The sequence below is a fragment of the Dama dama genome, chromosome X (assembly GCF_033118175.1).
Source record: "Dama dama isolate Ldn47 chromosome X, ASM3311817v1, whole genome shotgun sequence".
Lineage (NCBI taxonomy): Eukaryota > Metazoa > Chordata > Mammalia > Artiodactyla > Cervidae > Dama > Dama dama.
Window position 1 is genome coordinate 65662632 of NC_083714.1, and position 17419 is coordinate 65680050.

The window sequence follows — 17419 nt, forward strand, 5'->3', positions numbered from 1 at the left end:
TGTGGACAGAAAAGGCATGCCACTTATAGAAGAGCAGCACTAAGACTTCTAAATCCTGAGCATTAACTGAAGAACAATTGTCAGGAAAGTGTAGTCCCCCATGGACCTACCTCTGTTCATGGTCTACTCTGGACCCTTGGCCTAATCACCACCTTCCAAGACCTAGGTTTACCCATCTCTTAAGATTACAGGATTTTCTCCTTTTCAAATTCCATGAAGTACTACTTATTTTACATCCTAGACTACCTGTGACAGATGGCACATTTAAGGAACGAATTACTAAAAACCTTTTTATTCCTCCTTTCAAGAAATGACTGCAAGTGGAGTCCTGTATGCCACACGCTTGAAAGGTCAGCACAGAGACCAGCCCTGAGTGCTGCCACCACAGCTGCAAGGAGGGATATCAGGCAGCTCTGGTTCAGTCACTTGGATGGCTGCAGCTACACAGGGAGCATCTTTAGGCCAGCTTTTTAAAACTGAGTTAGGATAAATAAAACAGCAAACTGCATGATCTTCATTAAGACTCCATTGGTGTTTCTGAGCTCCTGTTCCCAAAGGGGCCGCTAATAGACGAAGTTCTTGCATTGCTGAGAACAAGCCTCTCTCGTCTTCCAAATGCTTCATTTACTGAAGAGACTGTGCTTATATCCCAGACCCGAAGCCCTTCCTTCTGACCTCCAAAAGCATAAATAAATGGCAAATCAGGGCAACAGGAAGAACAGAAGAGAACTCCCATTTTCATATCCCGAGAGTGAACCAGACTTGGCCTGTCTCCTAATATGTCCCAGATCTTCACGTACTTGTCTGCTGATGCAGTCACAAGACAGCCCTTGATTTGACTGCTTAGATCAAGACCAGAAATTTCATCATTGTGTGCGTTAAGTGTAAAAATTGGCTTATCTGAACGTGCATCCAAATTATATACAAAGCCGTCATCTGTACTGGCCAAAAAATGACACGGTGAAAACTGGTTCCAGGTCACTCTCTCAATCTGCCCACTGAAGCACCACATCCGGTGGCCCTCCTCCGGACTCCGGCAGTCATACAGAGCCACGGACTTATCATATGATCCAGAAATCAGAGTCTGTGCTTCAAATGGATGAAACTGGAGAGTCTGGACCTTGTCTGTGTGTACGGCAAGGCTAGCTGCTGGCTTCCCCAAGGACATATCCCACAGAATAACAGTGTTATCAGCTGATGCACTGGCCAGCACATTTCTGACCAGCTTATTCCAAGAAAGGTCAAGGACAGCATCTGTATGCCCATCTGCTGAGGAATTCTTCTTTCCTTTCTTTTTCTTCTTTTTTGACAGCTTACTTGCAAGTGTGAAGACTGGCTCTAGAGAGTCCACTATATCCAGGTCCCACACTTCAATAACAGGGGTCATATTTCCCACAGCAATGTAATTTCCAGTTGAGTCATCTGGGCTAGGATCAAAATTTAGCCATTCCACACTCAAAGGGTATGCAGACAACAGGATATCATGGTGGACATAAAAAGAATCTTCTTCTTGATTATAAACATGCACCTCTAAATTGCATTGGTCCTGTTCAGCTCTGCCACAAACTATGAGATTGTCACTGGGCTTAATCAAGAAATCTTCACGTTCATATTGCTCCGTATCTTTCAGAGTGACGTAAGGATCTTGATCATTACTCCCATAGACCGTAAGACCCAAGAGAGATTCACCAAGAGTTTCAGCATCTGGGTCGCCTTCTTCATCATATTTATCTAAGTCGTACTCGGCCAGCTCATCATCATCCAGCGTCCTGTCATCTTCTGGGTCGCCATCCTCCAGGGGCTCCCGTGGTCAGGCCTGGGTACAGGCACTCTGCATGCCATCCTCTGAAGGATCGCCTGTTTCCTCTTCATCACTGCCACCTTCTTCACGTAATTTTTCCTTTGCTTCAGCAATGAGACGTTTCACTTCTTCTTTACTAAGTTCTACCTAGTCTGGCGTCTCTTTGGCCACGCCGCAGCGGACCCAGGCCACGCACGTCACCTGGTGGCTGCGGTTCACGGTCCTCAGCGCAGCGACGCGTCACGCTGCAGACCTGCCCCGGCGGGTCTGGAATCCCCCGCAGCCCTTCGGCCAGCACGCTCTGAGAAGGGCTCCCTGCCGCAGCTTGGGGCAGAGCCCCTTTAGCATTTGTTGAAGTGATGGTTTGGTGGTGCTGAATTCTCTCAGCTTTTGCTTGTCTGTAAAGCTTTTGAATTATCCTTCATATCTGAATGAGATCCTTGCTGGGTACAGTAATCTGGGTTGTAGGTTGTTCTCTTTCATTACTTTAAGTATGTCCTAACATTCCCTTCTGGCCTGGAGGGTTTCTATTGATAGATCAGCTGTTATCCTTATGGGAATCCCTTTGTGTGTTATTTGTTGTTTCTCCCTTGCTGCTTTTAGTATTTGTTCTTTGTGTTTGATCTTTGTTAATTTGATTAATATGTGTCTTGGGGTGTTTCGCCTTGGGTTTATCCTGTTTGGGACTCTCTGGGTTTCTTGGACTTGGGTGGCTATTTCCTTCCCCATTTTAGGGAAGTTTTTAGCTATTATCTCCTCGAGTATTTTCTCATGGCCTTTCTTTTTGTCTTCTTCTTCTGGGACTCCTATGATTCGAATGTTGGGGTGTTTCACATTGTCCCAGAGGTCCCTGAGGTTGTCCTCATTTCTTTTGATGCTTTTTCCTTTTTTCCTCTCTGCTTCATTTATTTCCGCCATTTTATCTTTTACCTCACTTATCCTATCTTCTGTCTCCATTATTCCACTGTTGGTTCCCTCCAGAGTGTTTTTGATCTCATTTATTGCATTATTCATTTTTAATTGACTCTTTTTTATTTCTTCTAGGTCCTTGTTAAACATTTCTTGCATCTTCTCAAACCTTGTCTCCAGGCTATTTATCTGTAACTCCATTTTGTTTTCAAGATTTTGGATCATTTTTATTATCATTATTCTAAATTCTTTTTTAGGTAGATTCCCTATCTCCTCCTCTTTTGTTTGGCTTAGTGGGCATTTTTCATGTTACTTTGCCTGCTGGGTATTTCTCTGCCTTTTCATCTTATTTAGATTGCTGTGTTTGGAGTGGCCTTTCTGTGTTCTGGTGGTCTGTGGTTCCTTTTTATTGTGGAGGTTTCTCCCAGTGGGTGGGGTTGGACGATTGACTTGTCAAGGTTTCTTGGTTAGGGAAGCTTGCGTCAGTGTTTTGGTGGGTGGAACTGGATTTCTTCTCTCTGGAGTGCAGTGGAGATATCAACTTCTGTCTATTAGGATAACCACTGTTAAAAAAAAAAAAAACAGGAAATAATAAGTGTTGCTGAGGATGTGGAGAAATTAGAACCCTTGTGTGATATTGGTATGTGAAATAGGACAGTGCCATGAAAAATAGTATGAAGTTTCCTCAAAAATTAAAAATGGAATTACCATATGATGCAGCAGTGCCATTTCTTGCTATGTATCCAAAATAATTGAAAGCAGGATCTCAAAGAGATTTTTGCACACACGTGTTCATTGCAGCATTATTCACAATAGTCAAGAGGCAGAAGCAACCTAAATGTTCATCAATGTATGAGCAAATAAAGAAAATATGGTATATACACACAACAATTGGCCTTAAAAAAAGGAAATCCTGTCCCATACTACAACATGGATGAAACTTGAGAGCATTATACTAAGTGAAGTATTGATAATTCACTGACAAAAGGACAAATACTGTATAGTTTCACTTACATGAGATATATAAAGTAGTCAAACTTATGGAAACAAAAAAAGATGGTTACCAGGGGTTGGAAGGAAGGGAAAATGGGGAGTTGTTGTTCAATGGATATAGAGGTTTAATTTTGCAGAATGGTAAAGTTCTAGAGATCTGTGAATTTAGTCGATACTATTGAACTGTATGCATAAAAAAGTTAATATCATAAATTTAAAGGTTTTTTTAAATCACAATTTAAAATATTTAAAGGAAAAAAAACAACAGCATCAATAGCTTGAAAAGCACTTGTGCATTGGTACTTGTGGATTTGCTAAGCCTGGAACGTTACCAGGATGTGAATGAGCTTGGGTTAGTTTACTGAAGGATGCAAACCACATCTCAGCAGATAGTGAATCGGCCACCAGATAGCTAGCCAGTCACCGACCAACCCATCAGCCAATTACAGACACATGCATGGGCCACAGCAAAGATTTGCTGAGCCTGACCCAGATCTGCAGAAGTCACCATATGAAAACAGCCCAAATTGTTGGTCTATATATTTTTGAGCTAAGAAGTGTTAGTTGCTTAGTCATGTCTGACTCTTTGCAACCCCATGGACTGTAGCCCACCAAGCTCCTCTGTCCATGGAATTCTGCAGGCAAGAATACTGGAGTGGGTAGCTCCCTTCTCCAGGGGATCTTCCCACCCCAAGAATCGAACCAAGGTCTCCTGGATTGCAGGAGGATTCTTTACCATCTGAGTGACCAGGGAAGCCCCTTTGTGCTAAGTAAATCATGATCATTGTTATTTGAGGGAAATTTTTAAATAAAACAAATTACTCAAAATTCTTCCACTTAAGGGAACCCTTGTGAACTCATAAGTGTGTGTATGTGTTTATGCATGCAATAGTATTCTCTCAGGTGTTCATACCTTTATTTATTTAATCTCAATGCATTCAGCTTGTTTTAAACCTTGTGACATTGAAAATAACACTGAGATGAGCACTTTGTGGATGTATTTTGTGTGCAACCATAGTTATTTTCTTAGGATGAATTCTTACATTGGATACCTGGGTAAAAGCTATATAAATTAAATTACTTAGGTATCTTAAAAACATTCACTAAATCCTTTAAAAATGGAAGAGTCTTTTCACATCTGGTGACTGTTACTTTTTTTAAACAAAAAGAATTTAGCATTATTGAACTGTAAAAATCATTTTATTAACTACTTTGGGTGAGAAGACCAAAAAAGAAATCTATAGATAATGAAAACAGATATTAGGGGGTAAATTCTTATGACAGTTGAGAGACACACAAAGGCAACCCAAATAGAAAAAAAAAAAAAAAAATCTTATTGCTGCTGTTCTGATGTCTGCCTGGTAAAACGTAGCAGATTTCTCAGTGCCTGTGGTGAAATGCAGCGTATATTTGAGTGAGAAATCAGTCACTGAAGGCTCTTTATGTTAATAATGCTGTGAGATTCACTAAATTGCTTGCATATAATGTCCCCAAAACACTTAGTTTTATCCACACCCTGGAAAAAATAATATTAAGGTCTATTTACTGTTCATCTTCATCAATTTTAAACACCAACGAATCTGTGAATGGCTCATGTCAGAAGGCTATTAAGCTGAAGACTATCATTAAAATGGCATAAATCAACATTCTTTTTTATTAAGTAAGCCTTCATCCTAGCTAAATATTTTAGACCTCAAGCAAAGGAAACCCTTCTCCTTTTCAACCAAGAAGTATATAGATGTGTAGTCCCTCTTATTTCCTGCGATGTATGACCTGGTTCTTATGTATGCGCATGGATGGGGAAAAGAGTAGTCTTTCCTTAGGCAAACTAGAGTGTTCAGCTTATGCCCAACATGGTAAGTAGAGACTCGAACATGTGGATAATGTTCAACAACTGGTGATTTTCTGGGTGATGTGGATGAATAATGTAAAAACTGCCTCCTAAACATAAGCAAATCCATGACCAAGAGGAGGCACAGTGGATGAAGAATGTCACCTGTCAGATCTGTAAACAAAGAATGCTATGGCCATCAAGACCTCAGCCATTATCAGTTCAGTTCAGTTGCTCAGTCGTGTCCAATTATTTGCGACCCCATGGATTGCAGCACGCCAGACCTCCCTATCACCAACTACCGGAGCTTACTCAAACTCATGTCCATTGAGTCAGTGATGCCATCCAACCATCTCATCCTCTGTCATCCCCTTCTCCCTCCTGCCTTCAATCTTTCCCAGCCTCAGGGACCTTTCCAATGAGTCAGCTTTTTGCATCAGGTGAACAAAATATTTGAGTTTCAGCTTCAGTATCAGTCCTTCCAATGAATATTCAGAACTGATTTCCTTTGGGATGAACTGCTTGGATCTCCTTGCAGTCCAAGGGACTCTCAAGACTCTTCTCCAACACCACAGCTCAAAAACATCAATTCTTCGGCGCTCAGCTTTCTTTATAGTCCAATTCTTACATCCATACATGACTACTGGAAAAACCATAGCTTTGACTAGATGGACCTTTGTTGGCAAAGCAATGTCTCTGCTTTTTAATATGCTGTCTAAGTTGGTCATAGATTTTCTTCCAAAGAGCAAGTGTCCTAATTTCATTGTTGCAGTCACCATCTGCAGTGATTTTGGAACCCTAAGAAATAAAGTCTGTCACTGTTTCCATTGTTTCCCCACCTATTTGCCATAAAGTGATGGGACTGGATGCCATGATGTTAGTTTTCTGAATGTTAAGTTTTAAAACAATTTTTTCACTCTCCTCTTTCACTTTCATCAAGAGGCTCTTTAGTTCTTCTTCACTTTCTGCCATAAGGGTGCTGTCATCTGCGTATCTGAGGTTATTGATATTTCTCCCAGCAATCTTGATTCCAGCTTGTGCTTCATCCAGCCTGGCATTTCACATGATGTACTCTGCATATAAGTTAAATAAGTAGGGTGACAATATACAGCCTTGACATACTCCTTTCTCGATTTGTAACCACTCTGTTGTTCCATGTCAAGTTCTAACTGTTGCTTCTTGACCTGCATACAGATTTCTCAGGAGGCAATGTGGTCTGGTATTCCCATCTCTTTAAGAATTCTCCACAGTTTGTTGTGATCCACACAATCAAAGGCTTTGGCATAGTCAATAAAGCAGAAGTAGATGTTTTTCTGGAACCCTGTTACTTTTTTGATGATCCAACGAATGTTGGCAATTTGATCTCTGGTTCCTCTGCCTTTGCTAAATCCAGCTGGAACATCTGGAAGCTCACGGTTCATGTACTGTTGAAGCCTGGCTTGGAGTATTTTAAGCATTACTTTGATAGCATGTGAGATGAGTGCAATTGTGTGGTAGTTTGAACATTCTTTGGCATTGCCTTTCTTTGGGATTCTAATGAAAACTGACCTTTTCCAGTCCTGTGGCCACTACTGAGTATTCCAAATTTGCTGGCCTATTGAGTGCAGCACTTTCACAGCATCATCTTTTAGAATTTAAAATAGCATCACCTCCACTAGCTTTGTTTGTAGTGATGTTTCCTAAGGCCCACTTGACTTCACATTCCAGAATGTCTGCCTCTAGGTGAGTGATCACACCATCATGATTATCTGGGTCATGAAGATCTTTTTTGCATAGTTCTTCTGTGTATTCCTGCCACCTCTTCTTAATCTGCTTCTACTAGGTCCATATCATTTCTGTCCTTTATTGTGCCCATCTTTGTATGAAATGTTCCCTTGGTATCTCTAATTTTCTTGAAAAGATGTCTAGTCTTTCCCATTCTATTGTCTGTAGTCACCCCTAACTGTGCACCCAGAGGGGATTCAGATTAGAGAAAAGCAGGAGACTCACCCTAGATAAAGTGAATATAAAAGGGTTGATTTCAGTGAGTGCAGACTCTTGCATCTTCCCATGCATAGAAATGGGAACTGTTTGAGAGGCTGTCTCGAAGGCTTAAGTCCTTAGAAAGTTTGCCAGATAAAACACAATTCTCAAATTTTAGGTTGTGCATTTTTTCTCAGTCAACAGTGACTAATATTTGGGGAGCATTCTTACAAGCATAGAAGGTTTAGTCACCATTAATAATGCATTTAATGGAGTTTTGACGTTACTTGGCAATTCTCTGCATATTCCTTTTAGAATTAGTAGAACTTTGAATCAGTACATAAGCAACCAATAATTAGCCTGCTTGGTTGATCTCTGGGCCCCAAATCTTACAGGAGCTGCCTAGGAAGTAGCTGTTTCTATAAAGTTAGGGAAGCTTGGTAGTAAATGACACCATTCTCACACACTATCCTTCTCTTTCTAATTCCTTGAGTATGTATGTGTGTCAGTGGAGGATTGTATGTGCAGCTGGAAACAATCTCCAATATTATAGTAGTTGGGATCAGTAGTTCCACTGAACCCCAAGAAAATTATCTTCATGGCTGCTTCATGGACTTCATTCACAAAGCAAATGCTGAGAATGATTGTATAAAGTTCTAACAATGGAACCAAGTCAATGTGAAATTGAACATTGAGAAAAAATTTAAGAAGATGCAGTATTTTGGTAGTTGTTAAAATAATTTTACCATCCAATAATGCCATCCAACAGAGGATGAGATGGTTAGATGGCATCACTGACTCAATGGACATGAGTTTGAACAAGCTCTGGGAGTTGGTGATGGACAGGGAAGCCTGGTGTGCTGCAGTCCATGGGGTAGCAAAAAGTCAGACACAACTGAGCGACTGAACTGAACTGACTGAAAATAATTTTATTGCTTTTGGTGGTGGCCTTTGGGATCTGGGACTTCCCTGATAGCTCAGTTGGTAAAAAAATCTGCCTGCAAAGCAGGAGACCCCAGTTTGATTCCTGGGTCAGGAAGATCCCCTGGAGAATGGATAGGTTATCCACTCCAGTGTTCTTGGTCTTCCCTTGTGGCTCAGCTGGTAAAGAATCCACCTGCAATGTGGGAGACCTGGGTTCGATCCCTGGGTTGAGAAGATTCCCTGGAGAAGGGAAAGGCTACCACTCCAGTATTTTGGCCTGGAGAATTCCATGGACAGTCCATGGGGTCGCAAAGAATCAGACACAACTGAGCGACTTTCACTTCACTTCACTTTGGGATCTGGAACCTGCTCCCTTCCCCTATTTCCCACCTTTACATGCAAACAAAGGTTTGTAAAAGTAGTACTATGAGGAAGGTTTTGATTATTGAAGAACAGGGGTGTTTATTTTCTATTTCATTTGCAAAGCATCACATGAATTTTGCATACAGCACAGATAAAAGAAATAGTTCAAATATCCATTTGATCTGCTGACACACACATTTACATGCACATACACATGCTTTCTTTTTTTAAAATTTATTAATTTCTTTATTTTACTTTACAACATTGTATTGGCTTTGCCATACATTGACTTGAATCCGCCATGGGTGCATACACACACTTTCTTACTGGCAATAAGTTCAAGTAAACATGATTTCCTCTCACATTAGAAATATAATTTATAAGAGATGTTTATCATTTTAGCATTCATACCTAAAATATGGTATCTTGTTGTGTAATTGCTAAGTTGTGTCTAACTCTTTAGCAGGACACAAAAACCTCTCTTGCTAGTGTTCTCTCTCTGTCTCTCTCTCTCTGTCTCTGTCTCTCTGTCACACACACAAACACACACACACACACCTTTGGAAAGAAGAGAAACAAGAAGCATAAAATTTCCCTGGTGTACAACCTAGAATAGTACATTTAGGATATTTTACATCTAAGATCTATGATTGAATTCTATCTCCCCCACCCCAAAAATATGGGTTAGATGTTTTCTTTTTAACCAAAGATTTTCTTATCTTTTCTCACTTGAGGAATATAGGGCCTGAATATCCCAGAGATATTTCATTTGTAGATACAGAAAATAGAGTGAGATTGTGGGCAAGCAAATCTTTCAAGTACATAAATGGAAAATGAAAGTAAGATAGCATGGTAATTAACACAGATGAAAATAGCTTGCATTCTTCCCTAGATTTCTTGTGGGTGATAAATTGCCTTAGCTGGAAACTATATTTTCAAGTTGTAAATCTTTGTATGACTAACGACTTCCTTATATCTTGCAATGAAATTAGAGAACAAATATTAAGATGTAGCTTTTATTTGTCTGTAAAATTATAATACCAGAGCAACAGCATGAAGCTGTACGTGAAATTATGACCACATATTATTACTTGATGGCAATTTTCCCCTATTAAATTATACGGGTAGCAATAGGTAGATAGAAATGCAAGATAAATAAAGTTCATAGCCTGCATATTGTCGAGTGCTTAAAAGATTTCCATTGAAAAAATCAATTCATGTTGGAAATATTTATTTTAACTTGAATCTCTTGTGTATTAAAAACTTAGTTGACTGAAAAGGAAGATCAGAGCTATCTTGAAAACATCTTTGAAGATTGTGTTTGCCACACCTTAATTGGTATGTTTATTGTAGAATGTTTTTATAAGTGGATATCTCTGACTTCCCAGAAATGACAACCCACTCCAGTATTCTTGCCTTGGAGATCCTATGGACAGAGGGGCCTAGTGGACTATAATCTATGGGGTCACAAAAGAGTCAGACATGACTTAGCGATGAAGCAACAACATTATCTGGCTTCCTACATGTCACAAGTGCTTCAGCTGGCTATTAAACTGGAGAAAGTTACATCTGAAAAATAGTTGCCTTCCCTGGGCATCCAGTGTGAGTTGTTTCCTCAGTCTAAAGATTAACTGAAGGGATTTAGCTAAGAACTCAGAATAATCTTCAAACATGTCCATAAATTTCTAGATACAATTCACATTTTTTAAGCTGTCTCCATAATCCATACTACATAATCAATACTTTGACCACCAGATGCAAAAAATTGACTCATTGGAAAAGACCCTGGTGCTGGGAAAGATTGATGGCAGGAGGAGAAAGGGACGACAGAGGATGAGATGGGTGGATGGCATCACCGACTTGATGGACCTGAGTCTGAGCAAGCTCCGGAAGTTGGTAATGGACAAGGAAGCCTGGCATGCTGCAGTCCATGGGGCCACAAAGAGTTGGACATGACCAAGCGACTGAACTGAAGGATAATCCATGGATGAGAACTAACCCAATTGCAACAGAGGTGGGAAAAGACTGATTTTGATACATAAGACAGCAGTTATCGAATCTTGAGCCTAAATTACATAAGCCACCTCATGATGTGGATGAAAGAAGTATTTGAAATCAAAAGGCATTGATGTATTCTAGAAAATATGAAAAATGTAATGCTTTTACTTGGAGTTTAACCAGAGTCTGAATGTCCACCTATCTGGGACGTTGTGAGGGACATTTCTATATTGGGTGTATCCTCTAAGGTTCATTACAACTTTCTGATTCTATGATTTGGAGGTAGAATTATTAAATATGAATATTTGGGGCATAGTCTTATCCTGATGAATTTAATAATTTTCTTACATAAATCTCTGTGTAAATTAGAAGATGCTCCTTTTGGTAATGTGACAAGGAGCCCAAAACTCTATAATAAAACACCTGGATAGATAAACTGAGTATTAATGTCCATTAATTTTCCCTTTTGATCATCCCTGTATTATAATTCATATTCTATTAAAATGAGACTGGCAAGTTCTAATGATGGAAGAGTGACTTGTATCAACTAAAATTCCCACAGATAATACTCATAAATTCTGATTAAAAAAACATAAAAATAACTGCTATTTGAAAGAAAAGAAGAGTAAACAAAGCCTTCAGAAATTGTAGGGTTCTTTGACCTTTGAAGAAAGGAAATCACAGTGTTTGAGGACCACCTTCATACATCGTTTCCTCTGAGACCAATTCCCAGCCTGAGCATCATGGAGGTAGAGGGGAATTGATAAGCAGATTTGCAAGCTCCATCCATGTATGGTTTCCTCCTTTCCAGGATTCCCCCCTCAAATTCTGATCACTCTAACAACCACAAACTCCATTCCCTAACACAGGAGACAGGAATGTTTTTGTGTAAAGGGCCAGATAGTAAATAATTAAGACTTTACAATACTCCCTCTATTGCATATTCTTCTTTGTTTTCCTTTTTATTTTATATAAACTTTTACAAATGTAAAAACCATTCTTAGTTCCCATTTGTAGTCAGAGAGCCCTGAGAAAACAGGCCAGAAAATTTGTCCAGGAGGAAACAGCTTGCCTATTCCTGATCTAATACCTCAAGCAAATAAGACTGCAGCATATAACATGCATGTACTTGGATTCCAAGAGGAGAGGAGAGAGAGAATGTAGTAAAAAATCATTTGAAGACATAATCCTGAAAATACTCCAAATCTGGCAAAAAGCATCAATGCATCATACTAATCTAAGAAGCTTAAGAAGCTTAGTGAACCCCCAAGAAGTATAAATACATAAAACAACAAACCCAAGGCTCTTCATAATCAAATGCCCCCAAAGCAATGTACATAGAACATCTTGAAAATAACCTTTTTATACTATTAACTCTAAGTAGACTGTGAAATAGTAAGGATATATGTTATAATTCCTAAAGCACGCACTAAAAATAATACAAAAAGTCAAAGTTAAAAAGCTGTAACAGGAAGTTAAATGGAAAGCTTAAAAAAATTAGTTAACCCAGAAGAAGATAGGAAAGGAGGAACAGAGAAACAAAAACTCAAACGCGACCAGTAGAAAACAAATTGAAAAGCAAAGTAGTAGACTTAAACCTAACCACATCAATAAGCTATTTTACATGTAAGTAGACTAATCTCTCCAACTGAGAAGCAAAAATTTACAAACTGTTTTTATGTGACCTTGCTTATGCCATTATAGGCATTGTTTTGATATTATGACACAGGTTGAAAATAAGAGTACAGGAAAAGTTATATGGTATGAACAATAAATGTAAGAAAGCTTGCATGTCTATGTTATTATTAGACTAAGGAATATAATGAGATAAAGAGGGAAATTTTATACTATGAAAGGGTTACTGTATAAGAAAGATGACAACTAAATTTGTTTTTGTAGCTAATAATATTACATCAGCAAAAGCTGACAAAACTAAAGTGAGAAAGAAATCCACAAAGGACTGTACATATGATCATAAAGGACCTGAGAAAGCCCTCAGCTCTCACCTCTCTCTGACTTTCAGGCTCTGTACAAACAGGAAGTGAAAGATAAGGTAGTGCTATAAACTGCCTGGCTGAGTGTTGAGGGCATATACAGAAATATATATACACGCAGTGCCCATTTGCAAAGACCAGGAGATTTTTCTTAGTTCCAGCCTTTAAAGAAATTTCTGTACAATCACTGGTTGACCACTAACCTGAAACAGAGACTTCATGGCTATGTACAGCAAAGAATACATACTTTACAAAATTAGCTCAGGAAAGTCTCTAACAAATAAGCAACTACTGCTACAACAAGTAGCACCAACAATCCCTGGGGAAGGGAGAATCTAATTTCCAGAGTTGCCACATAGCAATTTTCAAAATGCCCACTTTTAACAATAAAAAATCATAAGGCGTGCAGAGAAACAAGAAAGTATAGGTAAAATATAGGGCAAAAGACAATCAATAGAAACTGTCCTTGAGGAAGCAGAGATACAGGAATTTCTACACACATATTTTAAATATGTTTTTAGAGCTAAAGGAAACCACATACAAAAAATCAAACTGTGGGAACAATATCTCATGAAATAGAAAATCTCAGTCAAAAGGTAGAAATTATAAAGAGGAAAAAAATAGAAATTCTAGGATTAAATAGTACAGTAACTGAAATGAAAAATTCACTAGAGGCACTCACTAGCAGATGTAACCTGACATATGAGTACAACTGAGGTAATCTAGTTTGAGGAACCAAAAGAAAAAACAATGAAGAACAATGAAGTAAAAGAGTCTAAGACAACTGTAGGACAACACCAATCATATCAGCATATGAATATATGCATAATGGGAGGCCCAGAAGGAGAGAAAGAAAGGAGTAGAAAGAACATTTGAAGAAATAATGGCTGAAAACTTCCCAATTTGATGAAAAGCATTAATCTACACTTCCAAAAATGTCAGTGAACTCCAAGTAGGATAAACTTAATGAAATCTTCAGTAAAATACATTATAATAAAACTGTCAAAAGACAAAGCTGAAGAGAATTTTGAAAGCAGCAAGAGGGGAAAAAAAAAAAAAACAACCTTCATTATGTACAAGGGTCCCTGAATGAGATTAACAGCTGAATTCTCATCAGACACTATGAAGGCCAGAAACAGTGGGATGACATATTTAAAGTGCTTAAAGAAAAAACACAATTGTCAACAAGCATTCTCATCCAGTAAAACTATTTTGTAAAGATAAACCAGAAAAACCAAGAGAGTTTGTTGCTAGTAGACATGCCCTCAAAGAAACACTTAAAGGGAGTCATTCAGTCTAAAATAAAAAGACACTAGAGAATAACCTGAATCTACATGAAGGAATAAAGAACACTGGTAAAGCTAACTTGTTGTTCAGTCATTAAGTCATGTCTGACTCTGTGAATCCATGAAATGCAGCATGCCAGGCTTCCCTGTCCTTCACCGTCTCCTTGAGTTTGCTCAAACTCATGTCCATTGAGTCAGTGATACCATCCAACAATCTCATCCTCTGTCACCCCCTTCTCTTCTTGCCCTCAATCTTTCCCACTTTTCCAATGAGTCAGCTCTTTGAATCAGGTGGCCAAAATATTGGAACTTCAGCTTCAGCACCAGTCCTTCCAATGAATATTCAGGATTGATTTTCTAACTACACAGGTTAATATAAAAGTCTGTATTAATAATTTTTTATTCCTCTTTTTTCTTATTTAAGAGACAACTATGTAAAATAGTCTTTATAAATCTATAAAGTTTTAAAATGTAATTTGTAACAATAATAAAGGGAAAAACAGCTATAAAGGAGTAAAGCTTTTATATCTTATTGAAACCAAGTTCGTAGTAATTCCAGCTAGATTGTTATAAATTGTTCACTCTAATTCTCAGAGAAATCACCCAGAAAACAATATTCATAACAGCCAAATGTGGAATTAACCCAAATGTCTATCCATTGGTGAATGAATGACCAAATCGTTGTATAGCCACACAATGGAATACTGCTCAGCAATAAAGAAAGAATAATGCATAGAAAAATTTAGTGAATCTCACAAACATTGTGTTGACAAAAAGAAGCCAGACACAAAAGAATACATCCTATGGGATTCACTTTATGAAGTTCCAGAACTGACAAAACTAATCTATGGTGATAGAAATTTAAAAAACCATTTTCAAAGTGGGATAGAAATATGACTAGAAGGAGGCATAAGAGCGCATTCTGAGATGATGGAAATGTTCTCTCTCTTGATTGGAGTGGTATTTACAGGAGTGTATAAATTTATCAAGAATCATTGACTTGTCCACTTAAGATTTGTGCATTTCATTGAATGACAATTTTGTGCCAATTAAAATAAAAGTATGGTATCTCTTGTGGTTTCTGAAATCAGTCTTTTTAGTTAACTCCCTCTAAATACAACACCCACATCTGTAATGTAGTACTAGGGAGAATACTCTTCATCATTTTGTCAGTGAAGTAACAAAATTTAAATATACTGTAATTTTGGATTTTTTCTAATGAGTCAGATCATTTATTCTAGGAGCAAATACTGTTTCTCCTTGCAAACATCACTTCCTCCAATGTGCCAAAAAGCAAAATTTGGTATGTGTATATACTTGTTTGTAAAGATATGTGGTCTTCTCACAAAGTCCACTATTTCCTCCCCTTCCTCCTAAATAAAACCATGTGCTTTGTGTTTTGTAAAATTTTAGTTAATACTTATGAGGGCACATTCAACCAGGTCTCTATTAGGTTTACAAAGGGCTTGTATTCTTCATAGAAGTACTGCTACTTAGTAGATGGCTTCTTTTAAGGTAGAAATACCAGTCATGATACCTTGGCTTCAGCAGCTGCTAAAAGTTTCAGAAGTCTCTGACAGTGTGAACTTCTGTCCAAGGGACAGGGGAGGAATTTGGGCTGGCATGTAGGCTTCCTTGTCTCTAGTTTACACAGAGTTAGGTTATTTGTGTGGGAAAGTGTGCAATTTGCTCAACAGGGAATATCTCTTTACTTTCTCCAGGAGAGTCTTCATTATATTTCCCAGAAGTGATAAGTGCATATTTTGTTGATATTTTTTGTAAAATCTTTTTCAAAATATCTTTTCAATAAAGAGGCCATCAAAAGGGTCAAGGGTTGTCAAACACCCTTATTCAAATTCACTTCGCCAACATCTCTGTAAGTGAAAGGTCTTACTTTAATTTGAGACATCTTAATAAGTATATATCATTCATTCCATAAATATGTCTGAGCACCAACTGTATGCAGGACCTGAGGTGTGGGGAAGAGCTGCCATGCCTGCCTTCAAAATCTCACATTCCAGTGATGAGATTTCTTTTTTAGTTCATTAGTTTGGACTGTACAATATTGCCATTTTTATAGATCAAAAATAATAGATTAACAGTGATTTCACAGGATCAGCTTAATGTAATCTGAATGGAAAACTGTTCAGTATGATGCAGTCCAGAACAAAGGAGTGATCACTTTCAGATGAGGTTCTCACAGGGTGGGAGAAAGAGAAATGAGAGAAATTGCTGCCTTTTTGTTACTCATTTCTTTGCCCCTTTTGTGGTCATCATGAAAATTTATTGCCTGCCAATCCAGATTAAATAAATACTTCATTTGTACTTCAAGGAGGAAGAAGAAGTATAAAAATAAGAGGGGTGATATATAAAGAGAACATTGGTGTGGAGCCACTCAAAATCTGAGCCTGTGAGTAAGGCATTGTGTGATACTGAAATATCTCTAGTTAGAGTGCTTATTGGGCTTCCCAGGTGTCTCAGTAGGTAAAGAATTCATCTGCAATGTAGGAGACATAAGATATGTGAGTTCAATCCCTGGGTCAGGAAGATCCCCTGGAGGAGGGCATGGGGACCCAATCTAGTATTCTTGTCTGGAGAATCCCATGGACAGAGGAGCCTGGCAGGCTACAGTCCATAAGGGCACAAAGCAACTAAGCATGCAGGCACTCAGAGTGTTTATTACCCGGGATGGGGTATAGGGTACTCTGCATATGAAAGCTGGGGGATTCTTGTCAGGGGCCATGCATAGAGCTCTTGGAATTGTAAACAAAAGCACTTGTGTGTTTGGATTGGGATATTACATGCATTTTTCTGGAGGGAGTAGGTGACATGGGAAGTAAGTCTATAATGTTCATCAGATTCTCAAAAGGCCTATAACTCAAAATAGGTTAAATACCATAAAGATACGTACACACAGATTTTGAATGGGAATTACTATATTTGGAGGGAGACTGTGATCAGCACATGATGTTCAGAGGAGGAAAAAGGTCACTTTCAGTGAGAGATATCAGTGAAAGATCTGGAAAGGAAATTTGGCATCCAAGGTTAGGAGATTTTTCTACAGTGGATTTGGTGACACATGATGAAGTGTAGAACTTTTTCAGTGTCAGGGAGGATGGAGAGGTGCAAGGTAGTGCAAGAGCTGCAGAGATAGAATTAGCAAGATTTGGCAGTTGATTAACTGAGGAGCCAAGAGAGAGGGAGAATTTGAAGTTGATGCTAAACTTTTGTCTGGGCAAATAGGAGGATTAATTTCCCACTTAAAGAGGTCTTGAAGTGTCAAATAGTCTTTATGAAAACCATGCCTCTATTTCCTTCTCCTTAAAAAAAAAAACTGGATTGACATTTAGCATTTTAA

General features: G+C 38.5%; 1 protein-coding gene across 1 annotated transcript; it reads right to left on the reverse strand.

Annotated features, from left to right (window-relative positions):
- Positions 1–488: 488 nt before the first annotated feature.
- LOC133052535 (periodic tryptophan protein 1 homolog) lies at positions 489–2012 on the reverse strand. The gene is given in 1 exon segment (XM_061137488.1): positions 489–2012. A coding segment is annotated over 1 exon segment (1320 nt). The 5' UTR covers positions 1838–2012; the 3' UTR covers positions 489–517.
- Positions 2013–17419: the final 15407 nt, after the last annotated feature.